The 19,965-nt window shown below is 42.1% G+C and overlaps 2 protein-coding genes across 2 annotated transcripts; one reads left to right on the forward strand and one right to left on the reverse strand.

Moving 5' to 3' along the window:
* Positions 1-519: 519 nt before the first annotated feature.
* FBXO7 (F-box protein 7) lies at positions 520-9,001 on the forward strand (the record flags this gene model as incomplete). The annotated part of the gene is made up of 8 exons (XM_008936675.1): positions 520-814; positions 2,831-3,058; positions 4,374-4,515; positions 5,013-5,096; positions 6,178-6,270; positions 7,205-7,381; positions 8,040-8,077; positions 8,413-9,001. Coding segments are annotated over 8 exons (1,462 nt in total), but the record flags the coding sequence as incomplete, so codon positions are not given.
* Positions 9,002-14,919: 5,918 nt separating this feature from the next.
* Positions 14,920-18,028, reverse strand: LOC103769478 (synapsin-3-like; the record flags this gene model as incomplete). Its single annotated transcript, XM_008936676.1, has 3 exons — positions 14,920-15,052; positions 16,249-16,546; positions 17,944-18,028. Coding segments are annotated over 3 exons (516 nt in total), but the record flags the coding sequence as incomplete, so codon positions are not given.
* Between the last annotated feature and the right edge of the window lie 1,937 nt (positions 18,029-19,965).

Genomic DNA, 19,965 nt, shown 5'->3' on the forward strand with positions numbered 1-19,965 from the left:
TTTTTTTTTTTTTTTTTTTTTTCTTCTTTTTTTTTTTTTTCTGTCAGTGCTTGGCCTGAAGCATCTTTCCTTATTTCCCTCATATGCTTTAGGGCAGCTGCCAACCTTTGGAAGTGAATGTTTTGCTTAATGAGAAAGCAAGGTGGTTGAATCTGTGACACTTTTAAAATAAGCTCATCCAGGAGTTTATTTAAAGCTTATTTTGCTAGGTGTGATGTCCTCTCATTTGGAGGGCACTTGTTTGCTTTCCTTCATAACTATTTTATGAGCAATTACTGTAAATGGAGTTATACCTATCAGGCAGCTATGGATACTTAAAATACACTTGGAGAGAAACATGGGGAAAATACTTGCATACTATATTTTTTTTTTCCTCACTGTTCCTTTAATATATAGCTAATTATTAAAGGATTAGAACTTGTGGCATATTGTAACATGCAGTATGCATTTCTAAATCTATTACCCAGGTGCAGCCAGGATATTTCCTTTTTTTTTTTTTTTTTCCTTTCTGTTTTTCAGTCCTGATACCAAGTTTTCAATAACATTGAACAGAAAAGATGCTCTTTCGGATGATGAGAAGACCTTAGCTTCATATGGGATTGTTTCTGGTGATTTGATATGCTTATTACTAGAGGAAGCAGATGGACAACCCAACCTACCTCCTCCTTCTGCTCCTCCCCCACTCCAGAATGGTCATAAGCCATCCACCTTGATCTCAAACAAAAGTCAGGCCAACAGTCCAAAAGAAGAAGGGCAGGATGAGCCATCTGACAACCAGGAAGCTCAGTTGGAAGTTCAGAAGAGTGACGAGAGGGTGAGTACATGAGAACTGCCCTGTACAACACAAGGCAAAAAAGGTGTCTTGTTGTGTCAGTTGCTGTACCATATAGTAGAGGATCTCTTCAGAATATATGGCTCCTTATTCTTGTCTGATACATAGCCAGTTATTTGGGTGGAAGTTTGTCTGTATTCATTGTATATTATCTATGATGCAGAAGGTAGTTCAGAGACCCTGGGATGTTTCAGGTCTAATGCTGTTACAGGGTTAAATGTTTTGTTTTGTCTTGCTGGAACATGCACTTCCTGTAAGGAAGTTAGGATTCTGTTTTTTACATGCCTCAGTGCTCTCTTCTTGAGGAAACTGATTTTAGGTACTGAATAAATGCAACAGGCACAGCTTGCTGGAAACATCACTTGCAAGATGAGTGCACAATTCCTTTCTAATGGTTTATAACAGCTCCCTGGGCTTCAGGTGACTTGCCATAGAGTGAAACCTGTCTGCCTTGTGCGTGGGGCTGGTGTTGCTGCCATAGCTCCAGCTTCATGCTTCTCAGGTGTGCATCTGTATGACCTCGTATGCATCACGCAGCTCATAGGCACGGTCTTTGCATGTTACTCACTAGTTTGTTTTTTTGTGTGACAGTATGTCCAATAGTTAAACAGATAACTAAGAGATAACAGCTCCCACCACCCAGCAGTCCTGTGGCAGATGGAGTCCTCCTGCAGGAGACTCTGCGAGTAAAACCTAGTGCCATGGTCTAACCCATTATGATGAGATCCTGTCCTTTTTAGGCAGGACCTTGAGAAGGTGGGAGAAATTGTCTTCCAACGTTCTTTGGAAGCAAGTAGTTTTTTGTTTTGGAAGCAATTTAAAATACAAAATGTTCCTTGGTACAACCTTTGAGGAATATGGATAAGTGGTCTTTTAAAAGTATTATTTCAATGTATATTAAGATTTAGGATAAAAAGAATTGTAAGTAATTAAAGAAAATGTGGTTGGATGGTTGTCCAGTTGATTCTTGTCATGACTAATAATCCTTACGTGTCACTCTGGGCATCCAAGCTTCTTATGTCTGTCAGTCAGACCATAGTGAGCTGTGCAGAGGTATCTGTTGCATATTTAATATTTGAAGGCAAGGTGAAAGATTCTCACATTTTCCTCCAAAACTGTGGTGTAAGGTGGTGGGATTATTTCTAAGCAGCTAAAGGTCATTGTAGAACAGCTCTAGAATTGTGAGAATCTGAGTTTGAGTGGGGTTATGTGCATTGCTGTTAGTGAGAGAAAGGAAGTTCCACGGGAGGATGGCCATGCCATCATGATGGCCTCATACAAATGTAAGAGTATTTCATGCCCCTGGGTGTAGGTAGGAGAGACAGGGGACAGGTGGCTACTCCTTCTATAGATTCTTTTTTTTCCCCTTTCCTGACCCTTGCCTTAGGGATATCTGCTTATGGTTGTCATTCAGTACTTTTTTTTTTTTTTTTTTTTTTTTTTTACTGTGTCTGTGGGTAGTTTTATCGGTTCATGATAATATGTTGTGATTTTGGTAGAAGAAAGGAAGCCACAATAAACCCACAGTGCTCCTCAAGTGTCAGCAGATACACTCCATTGATATTTTTCGTTTTTTTGCTAACGGTTTAGGTTTATTGTGTTTCTGAGCAGTCCACGTTATGATTTTGGTTACTTGCCATGCATGTTGGCTATATTTTTTAAAACAGTCGTACTACAGTAAGTAAATTACTACTGTGTACGTTGTGAAAATTCTGATGAAAGTTCTAATATATTATCACTTTGTCTTCAAGTATATGCAATCAAATGACAGATGCTTTTATGAAGGGCTAGCATTGTAAATATAAAAAGTTACAGAGGCTTTGTATATAATCCTGATCTCCAGCTGGGATGATAGAAAATAGAGATGTAGCACATCTGTACAGTTTGCATGAGAAATCAGACTTGGTGCCTGTGAGGATGAATAAGCAGACAAATAATATTGATGTATATAGAGGTGTAATTTTTTTGGATGAAGGTATGTTTTGCTTTCCCTTGAAGGCAGGATCCAGCCTAGACTTTTCTTCTGGATTAGTCCCTGAAGAGGCTGACTTGGAAGAAGGAACAGGTTCCTATCCTTCAGAACCCATGCTGTGCAGTGAAGCTGCTGATGGTGAAATACCACATTCCTTAGAGATGCTTTACCTTTCTGCTGAATGTACCAGTGCCACTGATGCCTTGATTGTTCTAGTACATCTTCTCATGATGGAGGCAGGCTATGTACCTCAGGTAGGTGCACAACCCATCAGGAAGTTTTTGGTCAGTATGAGAAAGCTGTGGAATATCGTGGGAATGTGCAGTACAAGATGCATCTGAAGATCCAGTTTTGGCTTCGGATGTGTCCATCAGCAGCAGGGGCTGCTGGAGTTTCAGTTTTCTAATTTGCCTGACCAGTAAGCCTGAGGGGTAAGGTCTAGAGCAGCTTTTAGGTGTGAGAGAAGAGGCCTATCCCTGTGTTTCTTTCAGTCCTTAGCCTCGCCGGGACCCTGCTGATAACATCCTGTTTCTGCTTTGTACTGTTGACCTTGTGGAGACGTGCTTAGACTGTAGCACTTCAAAGAAGTTCTCTTTTAACCATCCGTATTATCTCAGTGGTGTCCTGTTCAAGTGGTGGTTAACAAGGCCTAGGTCTGACAAAATGTTATCTCCAAATCCATATTAGTTTCAGCTGAGTTCAGTTAGGCTTTGGTTCCACTAATCTACAGAGGTATTGTACTTGCAGTCAAGCACCTACAGTAGCACCTCTGTACAATATATGAATTCACTTCTTCCCTTTAGATTTTCAGATTTCTGTTGTATGTTTGCTAATGTGTGGCTAAACATGCCAAAAAAATATATGCTCTCAGGGTGGGTGTTTAAATTCTCATGTTTTTTTCGTGTAGTGAGGCTGGCTACACACATGTAGGGGGTCAGTTTACATGTATAGTTGACCAATACCAGTTTAATAAATCTGCTAGGTGAATTGCATTGCTGTAGCCAGAATTGCTTCCTGAAGAACACATTTGCCACTGGGAAGAGAGCTTGTTTATATCAATCAGTTGACTTGGAAGTAGGGAAGATGATTGCTGTGCAGATTTAAGAGGAAAGAGAGAGAGTCTACTTGAACTTGTGATTATGTTGTGCCCCTCTCTGGGATTCCATCTGAGTCTTTTCATGCAGAAACTGAAAGGAAAACCTGTTAGTCCACTCAGATATTTGAATGGATCTCAAGCTATGATTCTTCAAGCCTTGTCAGACCTCGTAAGCCACAGAAAAGGTGGAATAACATGTTTTTCATCCAGTAAATGAGTGTACATGCAGGGGTTGTCAGAATGCTGGAATAAATGACAGAATGAAATACTGCTCCTTGGGTTTGCTTTTAGTCTTGGGAAAAACAGTGTACAATCACACAGTTACAGTTTGTGTCATTGTAATGGACATTGGGATGAAACTAAAATTTGCAAGCAGCATTCTGGCATTTCCTAACTTCCAGTTCTCTCTCTTTTCACCCCTGAGCCTCAGTACACTACTAAAGGATGGCAGTGTTATCTCTGTGTGTTTTTAGGGGACAGAAGCCAAGGCAGTGTCTATGCCAGAGAAATGGAGAGGGAATGGTGTTTATAAGCTGCAGTACACACACCCCCTTTGTGAAGAAGGTTCTGCTGGTTTGACGTGTGTGCCTTTGGGAGATCTTGTTGCTATTAACGGTAAGTTAGTCAAGTTTTTATCCTGGATGCACATTGCTAACCACCATTATTTAGCAAGAGAAAAATGTGCTTTTGTGCACTCTGTTTAGAACCGAATCTTGATTATCCAGGTTACTGAGGTGTAAGAGATGCCAATTCCTGATCCAGAATATTCTTGGCAATTCCTGCCTCTCTGTTATCTGTTTCTCTCCCTCTAGCCATAGCAGATCAGTCTTCAGGGGCCTCAGCTGGCCTTTGCATTGCAATGCTGTAGAAATCTGTTTCTTGTCTGATTTCATAGGAACTTTGGTATACATTGCCAAAGGTTAAGAGGTAGATTTTCTCCAGTGACTTTGATTTGTCCAGCCTCTTGCTATAGTTGGGTATTTCCCTTGAGGGACTGCAATAAGGGATGAAAGTAAAACACCTCCAAAGGATAAGGCAGTAATGAAGTGATCTTGGTCACCTCTCAATGTGTTTTAAATTTCAAAATGTATTTTTTTTTTCCTTATTTGCAGCAACTTTAAAAATCAACAAAGAGATTAAAAGTGTTAAGAGAATACAGCTATTGCCAGCATCCTTTGTTTGCTTTCAGGAGCCAGGTGAGTTACGGTATTCATAGTAGTAAACTGAGAAGTAAGGAAGTCACACAGTGATAAAGGATATACTTCAGTAGAGGACCAAATAGGTAAAGAATAGCAACAAAACTAATAAAATGTGTTTAGGCAAGTCATAGCTTTGTGGTAAAAGGAATTCTGAGTGTAGCCATTTACTCGTGCTGTGCTGTTGAAACTATTTGAGTTTACTGGATTAACTACATAAGGAAAGAACTTTGCAAAGACAGAGTCATCCTTTGGCCTATATAGCTGTTATTTATGAGGCCCTAAGCATGTGTGTGAATGTCTGGGGCAGCAATTCGGGTTTATTCCTGCCTTGTGCTTGGCAGTTCAGGACTTAAGAGGCTGATGGTGCCTGCACTGTTGTGGCACTGTAATAGTTACATTCTTTTTGTCAGAAAACGTGCTGACCATGTAACTCTCTGCAGAATGCCAAAATAAGAGAGAAAACTAAGGTAGGGGAGGAGGGAAGTGCACATGGATGTGTATCCTTGTGAACACAGATCTGACTGGCCATTTGTTCTCTGAAGGATCTGAACTGCTTTGTTGGTGATTGAGGCTGACTCAGTGTCCTATGCTGTGTCCTGGCTAACCCCAGTCACTGCTGTACAAGTCTAGTTGAAAAGCTTTAGAAGAATTAACTGAGCACTGAAGTGTGTCTGGTATAAAGGTGGAGTCTTCTGGCTCCTCTTTCTTCAGACAACAGAATGGAGAAACATTGCTGTCAGATAACTAACTATTGCAGACATTCACTACATAGGTGTGTGTCACACATGAGCTTTGAAATCTGACAAAGGAAGCTCTCAGAGCTTGGGAGTCAGTTTTTTTTCTGCAGAACTCAAGTATTTCTCTTAGTAGTGCTTTTTAAGGCCAAAGGAAGGCCTAGCCTGACTGTAGAACTGGTCTGTAGTTTGTTATGAATTACTTATTGCATGATTGTTTGCTGATCCCATCAAGATTACAAGCAGATTACAATTCCACTTACATAAAATCAGAAGAATTAAGTTTTTTAATAATGTTTGCATTATAACCTCCTGAAGTTATGCTTTTTATCTCTCTTTGATAGAAAAGGTTGCAGGTGTTTACAAAGACCTTCAGAAATTATCCCGTCTCTTTAAAGACCAGCTGGTTCACTCTCTTCTGGCTGCTGCCCGACAAGGTGAGAGAAAATGCTGACAGTTAGAAATTATACTTCATTTTTGAGGATGGAGAGAAGGGGGTCTGTGTAAAGCCTTGTGGGAAAGTGTTTAGTGATGGGTATATTAAGAGTAAGCATTAAGTAATTAATACCTTCTAAAGAAATGATATTAACCTTAATATCTCAGAAAATATTGCTATAACAATAATTTCCTGGTTTAAACTGTTGATCACTCTAGTCTCACTTAGGAGACTGCAGTGGTGGTTTTCCACACTTAATGATGAGAAAATCATACCACAGTAGTTTTGTGGCAGTAGTTCTGTAGTTTTGATTCATTTCTTTGTCAAAGCAGAAAAAATTACGTAGCATCATACTTGGAAAACTAAACCCAGGAATGATCTTCTCAGTGACTGATCATCAAGGGCTTGGAAACGATGGTAGAAAGTAACCTAAGCTGGTGTTTGTGGAGCAGTAGGATGTCAAGCTTTCTCTGCATAGATATTGCCATAAAAGGTCTCAGCTTTTTATTCTGAAGACTATTTGATGGAATTTCCTCTAGACTGCAGTGTGGGAAGGTTTTATGTGAAGCATGTGCTCTGTTTGGGTTTTTGAGGCCTTAGGAAGTTGGGCAGGTCTTTTTCTTTACTTACCCCTTTGTTCTGTAGCCTACAAATATAGTTAGGTGTGTGGAACATTTCTTAGGCTTGCAGTGACCAATAGCAGTCAGTATAAAGTGCCATTTGTCCCATTTTGTGAACTCTGTAAATGTCCTTAACGTTGCAGGAATCTGTTCTAGAAGATCATGGTGCTTTCTGAGAAAAGTGGCGTAACTTCGGCATCAAAGGGAAATGATTTAAGGGAAAGATTATAATGTCCTTCCTTTCTTTTAGGGTGTTCAGAGATAGAGTAAACTCTGCCTCACTTGGGTAACGCTTCTATTTCCTCCACTTTGTAGCTTTGAACTTGCCAGACGTGTTTGGATTAGTGGTCCTTCCTCTTGAGCTCAAGCTTCGGATTTTCAGACTCCTGGATGTCCGCTCACTCATCTCTCTTTCTGCTGTTTGCCACGATCTTTACACAGCTTCAAATGACCAGCTTCTCTGGAGGTTTATGTATCTGCGAGACTTCCGAGGTAATGTTGAGACACGTTTTTCTAATGCCATTTTCATATGCATAGAGGGATTAGGTCTGGCAGATTTTGATAAGAGGCTCCTCAGGTTCAGATTTTTAAACTCCGTGAGTAAATGCAGTCATATGTGATGCTGACCACTACAGTTGGTCAGATGTGATTCAAGTGGATACACAGTTTTCTGCCATGAAAACTAATGACAATCTGCTGAGCCATTACTTATGGACACTATAGTTGTTACCATCACCTGGTGCATACTTTCATCTTGCTTCATCTGTTACCCTGGCTATTGCAAGTACTAGGAAGTGAAGAGTTATTCCTGGTATAGTCTCTCAAGAGATTGAAGAAATGTGGTGATCAAGGGAAGTTCCGTCAGAATTCAAAGATGTAGACAGTGTTTCTGGAATTTCTCTACTTATTTAGGAGGTTTTGGAGTTGATGCTTTATGTAGAAGGGATGTACAAGTAGGTTATCTGTTGAATGGTTCTGGAGCTTTATATTTTTTAAGATGCATTATCTTTATGGAAAACCTATTGATCAAAGGTGTTTTCTCACCTCCTGGTGGTTCTTCAAGTTCTGACAAAAATGTGGGTGTTGGTGGCATGAATGCTGCTTAAAGATAAGGGACTGCTCTCTTTAATTGTTTTACTTCTCTTTGTAGATCTTATTGCAAGGCCTCGTGACACAGACTGGAAAGAAGTAGGTGGCTTTTTTACGTAATCTCTCTGAGATAGGTCTCCATGGGCTAATTTGAGGATAAAACTTAGACTTTTGGAGGCAGTAACTTTGAGTTAAATTTCAGTTTAAAAGTATGGTTTTCTGTGTATATGTGTTGAGTTTGGTCTGAGTGAGAGCAAGCAACATCAACAAGTTGCATTCCAGAGAGGCTGGGTTTGGCCTTTGACAGGCAGGGGAGCTGCTGTTCTGGGGTTCCAGGCTGGTGAGGAGTGCTTTTCTGAGAACTGAATGCAGTTGCTGAAGCTGGAACACAGAGCACTTCAAGAGTTTTAAAATGCCTTTGTTTCTGTCTGCAGCTATACAAGAAAAAGTTGAAACAGAAGAAGGAGGCCCTGAGATGGAGGCACATGATGTTTCTGCCCCCTACACCTCATCCAATCCCCTTTCATCGCAACCCATTCTATCCGAATCCCTTTCCTCCTAATCCATTTCCATCAAACCCAATCTATCCCCCAATGATGATTGGTGGAGAGTATGATGAGAGACCAACACTCCCCTATGCTGGAGACCCAATTAACTCACTCATTCCTGGCCCAGAAGAAGCACCAGGCCAGTTTCCTCCATTCAGACCACATTTTGACCCGATTGGTTCCTTGCCCGGGGCAAGCCCTACGCTGCCAGGACGAGCTGGTCCCAGTGACAGGTTTCCAGCTAGACCCGGCCGGGGCCGCCCCACGGACATTCGCCGTGCGTTCATTTGATTGATGCTTTTTCCTTCAGTGAGTTTTCTAGTCCCTGCGCTCGCTTTCTAACTGCAGGAGATGGCACATCCCAGGCACTAACACCTGCCTTCTTTGTGGTGAGAACGTGTGTGCGTGGTAAGGATTCAACCACAAGGCTGGTTTTGTTTTATGCCCTGGTAGTGTTGGACAACCTGGCACTAAGCTCTGTTCTGCAGAGAGCTACACGTTAGAACAGTTTGTTCTGCTCCCTGCCTCCTCCCACAGCCCTGCCCTTAAGTATCTGTGAAGTGCTACTTAGTGACCAGAAGGATATCGGCCAAGTATTTGCTGCATCACGTAAAGAGCACTTTAAATACCCTATACTTGTCTGTCTTATTTGAAGAGCTTTATTAAGTTGCCAGGAAAAATGTTTGTTCCTATCTACCTGGCTACTGATCTTTGTTCACTATGTTCCACATAGAACAGGATGCCACCACTGTTATAATAGACGTGAGTTTGTAGAGATTTTCAAAGATTACGTTTTCTTTCTCCTTTAATGTTTTATTAGGTAAAAAGCATTTTTATATTGTTACTTAATACACAAAGAATACAGGGAAGGGCTTTTCTTTACAATGGAAACATTAGAACACAAATCATTTTACAAACATTTGAGTAAAATCATGCTACAGTGCAACTCAGAAGTCTGAACAGAAGCAGAGTAATTTTACAAAGAACCAGCAGCAAAACTTTTGTCTTTCTTTGCGGCTTTACAAATAAGGAGCTGTAGAACATGGCTGCATTTACTGTGTGTGAACTAAAACTGATGCAAAACCAAATCTCTCCTCCTGCCTAACTTACCTAAGGTATTAAACAGGTTGACCTGGTTGTAGTGGAAATGGGATCACAGCAGGAGAGGCAGATTGAATTCTTACTTTACTGCGGTAAATTCCATTTAAGTCCACTTTTATGAATATCAAAATGTATCTTGCCTAGAGGAAATGTGTTGTAACATGTTATAAGCACCTTTCAAGTGTTGTCTTGTTAACTAATGAGCAACTAATAAGACCACTGTTCAAGTCTTCTGATAACATCTGCAGACTGATGCTGGAGCTCAATTAAAGGAAGACTGAAATGACAAAACTTTTCTAGAATCTTTCATTTCTTACATATTTTTTTAAGATTGATCTCAGTGTTTCTATAAATGTAAATGGTACTGATGACTGTTGAGACAGCTGATATTATTTTCTTAAATACCTTAGAAATTCCAGTAGTGGAAATGGGATGACGTTTCCTGTTAAATACAAGCTGTTTAATCAGTATTACTTGTGTGCTTTTTTAGGTGATGTTTCACTAATTCATCTTCTTATGTATAAAGTCAGCTGCCTTCAGCAGGGTCAGGAAGTATTGCCATTAACTCCAGTGAAAGTGAAATATAATACTTTATTTCGATGTCAAAAGTTGTATTTCTGCTTTCTTCCCTTTTCTACTTTACACTGAGGGCATATATAATTAAACACCTCAGAGTATGTATTTGTAGCGCCTGGGGACATTGGTTTCACTTCGATACCGAGATCTGCCTTGATTTTTAACACTGCCTGCAGTGGTTGAATTGCCTCATTCCAACAAAGTTTTAACTTGAGTGAAATTTATTTTCAGGTGTCTTAGAGCATACAGTGATTCCTTATATTCCGCTGACTATAAATAGGAAGAGGGAAACCTACACTCTGGTGTTGCACTACTGGTCCTTGTGATGAGTGCTTCAGAAATGCATATGTAATATTCAGATCAGGTTATACAGCTTTAACTGATAAAATAATTTCTAACTCTCTTCACTTTTTTTCAAGCTGTTTCTGGGAACAGTGATCTCTGTGTGATACATGTTAATTTTGTGGTGCCCATGGCTCTCACATTACCAGTGCCTTGATGACAGTCACATTGCTTGCTCTGCTGGTGTGCCCCATGCTGCTCTGGAGTTGGGCCCTTTCTGCCATGAAGACAACCTTGTCATACTTTTGCCAGGCTGATGCCACAGGTTCTGCTTATCCTGGACTTTGTCATTTGAATGTTTGTTTTTGAGAAGATGAACTCGGCCTTTTTACAGGCACACCACTAGGTGACCTGAAGATATTTCTTCCTGTTCTCCATTGTTCCTTCACGTTGTAGTAAAAGTGTTGTAAACCAAAGATAAAGGAACCTGACTTACCCTGAACTGTCAGGTTCCCTAAAGAGGAGTTCCCTTTTTCATAAAGCAGGGTATGGAATATAAAGTGAATATTTCAGGACCAACAGTATAAAATTAGAAGCCAAATCAGAGAAAATATTTGAAAAATATGCTTATTTTGTTTATTCACCAGCTCCTAAGTCAGGTATGTGTCTCATTGCTGTTCTTAAACTCTATAGAAGAGAAATCACAGAAGATGAAATACCTGAACATGGGCATTTGTCACCTGTCATGTTTCATCTGTATCCAGCATTGTTAGAATTTCTGCTACTAACAGTCCCTTGGAAATAAGGAACTATTGTCTTTGGCTTTTCTAGTTAGTTTTCAGTTGCTCACAAAACTTCAACCAACCAGATGAAGTAACTGGGTCATGTGCAGGGTGTAAGGTCTTCTGTATCTGCTTGTGACTAGTGAAAGAGAAGAAAATACTGCTGCAGCTATGAGCAGGACTGCTGTTGTTCTGAACCTTAGCTTTATACAAGACTTTCAGTTGCATGGGAATGTAGGTGACCTTCCTCTTGAAAGACCACACCTAGATATTACAAGAAAGTCAAGATATTTCTCAGTGTGTATCTAAATAGCAAAATGTAAAGTAATTTTCCAGGTGGTGCATATGAGCTGGTGTCATAGCTGTGTCCTGGCTCCTTGGGCTGGATCCAAACATAAAGATCTGTTAGTTTCCTGGCTTCCATGTGAAGAAAATTAAAACATGCAGGACAAAAGGGAAGCTCTGACCAGGCGCTCAATTTTCACAAACATCTGAGAAAGATCCCAAGGCATGAAGTGGGGCATGTCTGCCCTGTGATTTGAATATACCTTCTATTCAAAAGGTTTTTCTATTGCCTTTTTACTGCCTGTAAATCCAGCTGTTATCTGTTATTTAGGTAAATATCTCTGATGTATATGTTAGTTTCCCATTCATATAAGTGGAGATTACACCCATTGTATTCGCCCTCTCTTTTGCTTTGTTAGATGATGGAGATTTTGGGGTAGAAACTCTGCATCAAAGGTGATAAACTGAATATATGACAATGTATTTGTGGATCTCCTGCTAGCCACCACATTTAGTCTGTGAGCATCACAGTTGTAGATTGAAGTGTACTGTTGGAACATTTGTAAGACATAGTAGAGAGATTCATCATTTTAACGTAGGAAATCAACTCAGTGTTTTCGTTACAGCACTTCTGTGGGTAGAACTGAAGCCTTTCAGAAACCAGGGAGTACCCAAGTTAAACTGAGAGTGCCTGTTGCTTTTACTTGATTTTGCAGGCTGGTGATAGCAGGAGGGGGCATACCATGCCATTCTGTTTGCTTGTCCCTTGAAAGATGGCAGCTGGAAGGTTGTAGGCAAATGGAGAGATCTGAGTCACTGCTGGGTATGAAGTCAACAGTGCCGTCCTATTACTGTGGTCCCTTGGAGGACAGCCCTGTTGTGTTCAAATGCAGCATCACCAAATGATTTAACCATTGTGGTTACAGTGATGAGCTGTGGGTGATAAATGAGGCTGTGCTGTTCTACTCACTAGTTACTTATTTTTTGTATAGGTTGTCTTGGTAAGAAAGGCATAAAAAGATTCAGGGGATAGAACAACTGAGGATTCTGGCAGTGAACTTTTATTTCTGTCTTTGCATCTCTGGTGACCATTTAGTTGGGAAAGGCATAAGCCAAGCTGAGGGAAGTGTTACAGAAGGAAATCCTCTCCCACGAGGGTTGTATTACCTCCTCTCTATTTAGTGGAGCCTGTTAATCTGCTATTGTTCTTGCCAGTGGGGCAGTGCTTGCTCAAGACATTTTGTCACTTTTATTGCTCCTGGAGACTGCAAAACAGCAGGGTCTGGGTTTTTTCTCAGACAGTGACATAGATTCATGATGCTACAGTGTAAACTGCTCAGCAAACTTGGAAGGACAACACAGAACTGAAAATAAAATATCATCAAGGAATAGAATGATTCTATAATAGGGAACTTGAGATATAAATCATTGATCCAGATGAGTCTCTGAAAAGCATTCCAACCTGGAAAAGCTATGCTGTTACTTGCCTGAAAGCGCACAGATCACAGAGGCCATTAGATGTGTGAAGGCCTGCTCTGGGGTAGGTCATATAAGGTCCAGATGACTGGATTTGATTTAGATGTTCCTTACAGGTGCTACACAGGAAGGAATCTTGTTTGGCTTTATTCCTGCCAGTGAATCACAAGATCCAAGGTGGTAAATGCTGCTGTTACTTTTGCTGCTTTGTGGATCTCTCTAAGCAACATCAAAGATCTGTGCCGTTGGCTTGCATGTTTTTAGCTTGCTCCTTGCTTCTCTGGGCATTAAGTGTCACAGTCAAGTTGCTAAGGGAAGCACAAAGCCAAAAGTTTGTGAAGCTTGAAAGCTGTGATTTGTGACGAAAATAATTAACCAAACTTGAAGGAAAGTCAAGGTGGGATGGCCTGACGCCTGCATTTGGTATGTTATAAATCAAGTGAGCACAGTGCAAGGGCTGGATTCTCAGCTGGTAGAAGTAGCCATGGTTGCATTCGTACATCCAGGGTGTTTTTTTTCAGTCGTGAATGTAGCTTGTGTCGTTCCTGGGTTTTGCCATGTCTCAGTTCTAGTGTATGTGGTCATACAAACCTTCATTCTGTGTTGCAGTCTTAGAGGAAGAGGACACCTGGCAGAGATCCATCTCAGTCTTCTCTGGAAGAATGATTCTAGGGAGTGGTTGGGGAATACTAATACTGATCATTGCCTGCTTGGGGCAATCCCATGCATGACCTCCCATGGCTTGGTGTCTGTGAGTGGACCCCAGATCATTTGTAAAGGAGAGTTTTCCTGTTCTGTTGCAGGCTTGTCACTTTGCATTCATTTTGCACTCACCCCAATGAAGTCAACAGGAGTTCAAGGAAGGAGTCAGGGTTTCACTCCATCTCTCTGTCCATTCAGTATTATGGAACACTCAGCACACAAGTATGTGCACTTCATCAGCTCTGCTATTAATTACACCTGTTCCTGGGGGACATACTTAGCCAGATGTGACCAAGTCGACAAAGTGCTTGGAGTTTAGCTGGGTTTTGTCTGGAATTTGTGTGAACTGTGAGTGTGATCTCTGTTTTTTCCAGGAGCAGGGGAAGGTGGTGTGGTTTTTTTTTTTTTTTTTTTTTTTTTCCCCCCTCTGTGTGTGTAAGACCCATTTATCAGGTTATTTTTGAGCTAAGGCTGCAGGGTTAGAAGATAACATTTTTCTCCCAGAACTCAGGAATCATGTGCAGGGGACATAAATGCAAGTCATGAAACAAAGTTTTACCTGCTGTGAGCAGGGTGATCTGGAACAAACCAGCAGTCCACCTGGATGACCTGCTCATGTGATCTTGGGTGCTCACTAATACCTGGTACTGAGTTTTGCTCTGAAAAGTGACTTCTGAAGTTGGTATCATGAAGTTTCACAGTTCTCTGTGTTTCTGTGCTCAAACATGCTTGCTTTATTAGTCAATGAATACTTATTCTTGACTCTGACTTTGCACATCTGTTTCTGAAATAAGCCTATTTTTTTTTTTTTTTCACTTGACCTCAACAAGGGTGCAATGACTGGAAGTTAGCAAGTGTATTGACTATATGCAAATCAAAATTAATTCTAGTTTGCACTGTTGTAACTGTGTTGATTCCACAGGGGTTGGCAAAAGTAAATGTCATTGGAACAGATGTGTTTCTGATTATGCACAAAACCCAATGAAATAGTGCCGCTTTTATACAGTCACTTTTCAGACCATTATTATAATATTTTGTTTGTATTAAAACAACTGTAGTTTTCTAAATTCCCTTTAGCCTGGTGTTAGTTGTAAATCACTGGGTACCGTTGAGTGTATTCCAGATGACATCAGTTACGCTGATATGAAGAGTGACAGCTGACAAAAGCACAGATCCAGCTGTAGGGCTGTTAATCAGAAAACAGGCTAGCAAATGATTTCCTCAGGTTGCGGATGGTCTCAGCTTTTGCTTCATCTTCATTGGCATTTCCCCGCTGAGATGATTCAGATATGCTGAAGGTGTTTGTCAGGGACTGCGATTTGCTGAAATGGAAAAGAGTTCAGACTCAGCACGAGAAGGTTCAAATCTGGCTACTGACACTTTGTGTTCCATCACACAGACATATTCAAGGCTTAAAGGATAGGTTAGCAAGGAGAATCTCCATTCAGCAGTGGAGGAGGTGAGGTGGTGTGGAAGAGGACGCAATGTGGATAGGTGGCTCCAGTATCACAGTCCAGACTAGTAAGTGTTTATGAAAACATCTCACAAAAAGTATGCAATTGCCATTTGGTGCAACTATTGTGAGGAACAGTTAAGTCTTTTTTACTACAAATACAGACAAATGGATTCATACTGAGGGTCACCTGTCTGTTATCAGCCATACCATGAATGATGGTCCTGCCCTTTCACCTGTGTGAGTGTGAGCGGTTCGGCAAGTTGGTAGCCATGACCCCTGCAATGTGTGCTCTTGCCTGCCCTCCCTGGTATGTCTGCTCTGACTGTCAACTGTGTTGTGCAGGTCTTTTGGTTGCTCACACTGCTCTTGCTGTTCATGTATCTGCTAGTGTTTAAGTTCAGATCAGAACTGTGCTTTTGAAGTAATGCTCCCAATTTTTCCTGCTCCTGTCTTTGTCACTGAGTGGATTCTCCTTGTCTGTAATAGGCATTCAGCACAAGACCAAACTCTGAGTTAAAGTACCTGAAATCTGTAGTGTAGCTACTGCATCCTTAGCACCAGCATTTTGGTGCTGAAATACACTGCTCGTCATTTGCCTTGCTAATGTAGACATCACCACTGAAACCCTGTTCCTGAACGTTACTCCTTTATTGCCTAGAAACTCTTTCTTGTTCCTAGCCTGCACTTTGTTCTGGCCTGTTCATGCCAATTTGCTCTTGTATCAAATTTCTGTCAATATCAAACTTTTTTTTTTTTTTGCCAGTCTTTTCTGCCATGGTGCCAGCCAGATATGCTCCATGAAAGCTGGCAGCAAAGATTCTACCGAAGATCCACAGTAATTCAGTGGTGTGCTCTGTTCCAAATGAGCATTTAAACATAGATTTGCCATCTGGAGTTTTATATATATATATATGAGTAGTGCCACTTCCTCCTGTGCTTTTTTTGCTACCTGTGGCACTGCGGCCTGACAACAGGTGATAAGTTCTTCATGCCAACTCAGGCTACTTTTTTGACAGCCTCACTCTACTATCTGCAGATATTAGCAGTTTAATGAGCACCTACTTCAGATGTGGGGGTGGGATGGCTTGCTGCTTGGATGTTTCAGTGGGGCTTGGCTGGCTAGGAGCCCGGCCTTGAGCAGGAGGTCTAGGCTGCTGTGGAGGGAACACGCCTGCCTTGGAAGCCTGTACTGGAGAGGACCCTGTTGCTGATCGGACTTGCTGTGGAGATCCAGGTGATCTTTGCTGCTGAGGTGAAGTGGACTGGGGACTCTGGGGCTGCTGTCCTTGAGGGGAGAGTCGCTGCTGTGGAGGTGCGTTTGTCCGTGGAGGCTGAGATCCCTGAGGCTGGCGTGGCCCACCTGAAAGGGACATGGAGACATGGAGATAAGGAAGTGCATGCAGTGGACAACAAGCCAGGAGCATCGATAGGGAAGAATGGGTTTCACTAATAGGAGAAACTCTTCAGAGTAGCTTCATGCAGTAGGATAAGGGAAAACCTCTCTTCAGGCCTAAAACTGGTGACATGCTCATGTCTCTGGAGTTATTTTCTCTACCTCCTTCAGCACCGAAGGAGCTCTGCCACTGTCCCCAGAGGGAGTCACTTGAACAAGCTATATGCTTCTGTGTAAGTAATATTTTTTTTATCATTGGGAAGGAAGTGTCGCTGGAGTCTCTGCAGGAAATGAAAGCTGAATCTGCTGGTTTGGGTCAGCAGTCCCTTCATGGGCCCAGCAATTTGATGTGAGACCACCATATGACCATCCATATATCTGTTCCAGCATTATCAGCAGATGGCTTCAGCTGTGTTAGTAGCAGACTCAAAACTCAAGAGGATGTGGAAGACGATTGGATGTGACATGAGAAATTGCTGGACATAACAGATAACAGTGTGAAAAGCTGACAAAAGTTACAGTATCGTTGTGATGGCTGGCTGGATTTCACAGGTGGTCAAGGGGGAGTGATGTGAGAAAAAACTTGGAGAGTTGAAGGGGTGTACTGGAGACAGATGGGGTGTAGCATCCTGCAAGGCCCACAATTCTTGTAACACAATATAACACCAAGATTAAGTGAATGTATTTGGTGTCAGAAATAGTAAATCTTGGATACAGCAAAACTGTGACCAATGAGGAGAAGATAATTAGAGGTGAGTGTTAATTTGACAAGAGGTTGGAGTGGAGAAAGGAAGGGACAAACGAAGCAAAAAGGAGGGTCTAATTGTGCCTGTGAACTAAGTGGTCGGTGTGGTCTGAGTACCCATGAGGCAACCCTGTGCTTCATCGTCTCAGCATAAATCGGGACAATAAATTAAGCCTGTTGTTCTGACCCAGCCTTGAGTCAAACCTGCTTTTGCTGTCACAGGAGCTGGGGGTGTGCCCTTGCTGACAGGGGAACACCTGGACAGATGGACCAAGGATCTTGGCATCACCACACTGGTGTCTATTCCAGGCGTCTTCCCATCGCTTGTCAACACCTGTAGCCAGTACAGCTTTGTGCAAACACAAATACTTTCTGTACCCAGAATCCTGTGCCAGTTCAAGTGACCTTGTTTTGCTGAGCCAAGTCCTACCAGCTGTATCAACTGGATCTGTGTCAAATTTTCTTTCCACTTTCTGAGCTGCTGCGGAATATGCTTTAGCAGCACATTGAATTTGATGCCTGCTTGTCAGTGAACTGGAACAATGACTGAAACCTTTTATTTGAAGGCAAATGGGTAGGTCTGTCAGTCCATGCTGCCACAGGGCCCAAAGAACTGTACCTTGGGGAGGAGGCCGTGGCTGGGACAGTTGTCCAAGCTGAGGTCCAGTCTGAGATTTCAGTGATGCAGGCTGAACTTGTGGAGACTAGAGGGGGAAAAAGAAAAACCACATTCCAGTTAATACAGAATCCCCAAAGAGAAACCCTGAGGTAATACAGGAACTGTGGAGTCATGAAGTGTTCCTTAAATACACACAGACATACACACACACACACACACACACACACACACACACACACACACACACACACACACACACACACACACACACACACACACACACACACACACACACACACACACACACACACACACACACACACACACACACACACACACACACACACACACACACACACACACACACACACACACACACACACACACACACACACACACACACACACACACACACACACACACACACACACACACACACACACACACACACACACACACACACACACACACACACACACACACACACACACACACACACACACACACACACACACACACACACACACACACACACACACACACACACACACACACACACACACACACACACACACACACACACACACACACACACACACACACACACACACACACACACACACACACACACACACACACACACACACACACACACACACACACACACACACACACACACACACACACACACACACACACACACACACACACACACACACACACACACACACACACACACACACACACACACACACACACACACACACACACACACACACACACACACACACACACACACACACACACACACACACACACACACACACACACACACACACACACACACACACACACACACACACACACACACACACACACACACACACACACACACACACACACACACACACACACACACACACACACACACACACACACACACACACACACACACACACACACACACACACACACACACACACACACACACACACACACACACACACACACACACACACACACACACACATGCAGCATCTGGCTGGTAAAAGCTCGTGGGACTAAAATGGAGAGCTGAGTAATAAAGAGCACAGAAATTCTTTGCTCTCAGGGAATAACAATGAAGTTACAGTTTAGAATGTTTCTTAGGCAGTCAGGAATTACCAAATGTATCAGGCTCAAGGGGGTCTCTTAGCCCCATCTCCCATTTTGGGGAGTTGCCAGCACCAGATGTATCAAAGGAAGGAGGGATGAAGTATGGAAATACCTATGGAGTAATCATCTCTTTATCCTGAGGGGCCTCCTCTTGATTGCTAATAAGCAAGGGCCACCTTTAAGCCTGAAAAATGAAGCTTATTGTCTTCTCCACAAAATCTTTGCAACAGTTCCAGATACTTTGTTGTGATACTTACACCCAGACCCTTTGAGTCTTGCTCAGCTCTCAGCATCATTGCTTTTCCCATTTTTTAACTCCATTACTTTGTTCTGAGTTTTGAGAATATTTCTCACAACCTGCCCTTGCTAGGCTGTTCGTTATTTTGCAAACACTCACTGCCCTCTTTCTCATTCACCTCCTTTCTAAAGCCAGGAAACTGAAACCTTTCTGTCCTTCCATGGGAGTGTTTCCAGGCCCCTAATTGTGTTGATCACCCACTTCTCTTTCTCAGCTTTATGATTCCTTCTACAGATGCCAGAGGCAGGTCTGCTTGCATTATTCCAGATGAAGTGGTATCTGGGTTCTCTGTACACAGTTCATTTGTCCTGTATCCTAATTTCCTGCTTCTCCCTTGTCAATACAACCATAGGCTGAGCAGTGCTTTCCATTAGCCTGTATGTGACCAAGCCTTTCTCAAGGGGAATGGTTAGTGCCACTTGCAAGGTCTACAGGTTATGTTCTCCCTCTCCCTACCCCTGGCTTAGCTCACCTTTCAGTCTTTCATACGGAGTTTCATTTGCTGTTGTGGTGACTTAACATACATAGCTCTGTCAGATGTTCTTCACTGCCATCCCTCGTCCTGACCA

The sequence above is a fragment of the Merops nubicus genome, unplaced genomic scaffold (genome assembly GCF_000691845.1).
Source record: "Merops nubicus isolate BGI_N331 unplaced genomic scaffold, ASM69184v1 scaffold22103, whole genome shotgun sequence".
NCBI lineage: Eukaryota > Metazoa > Chordata > Aves > Coraciiformes > Meropidae > Merops > Merops nubicus.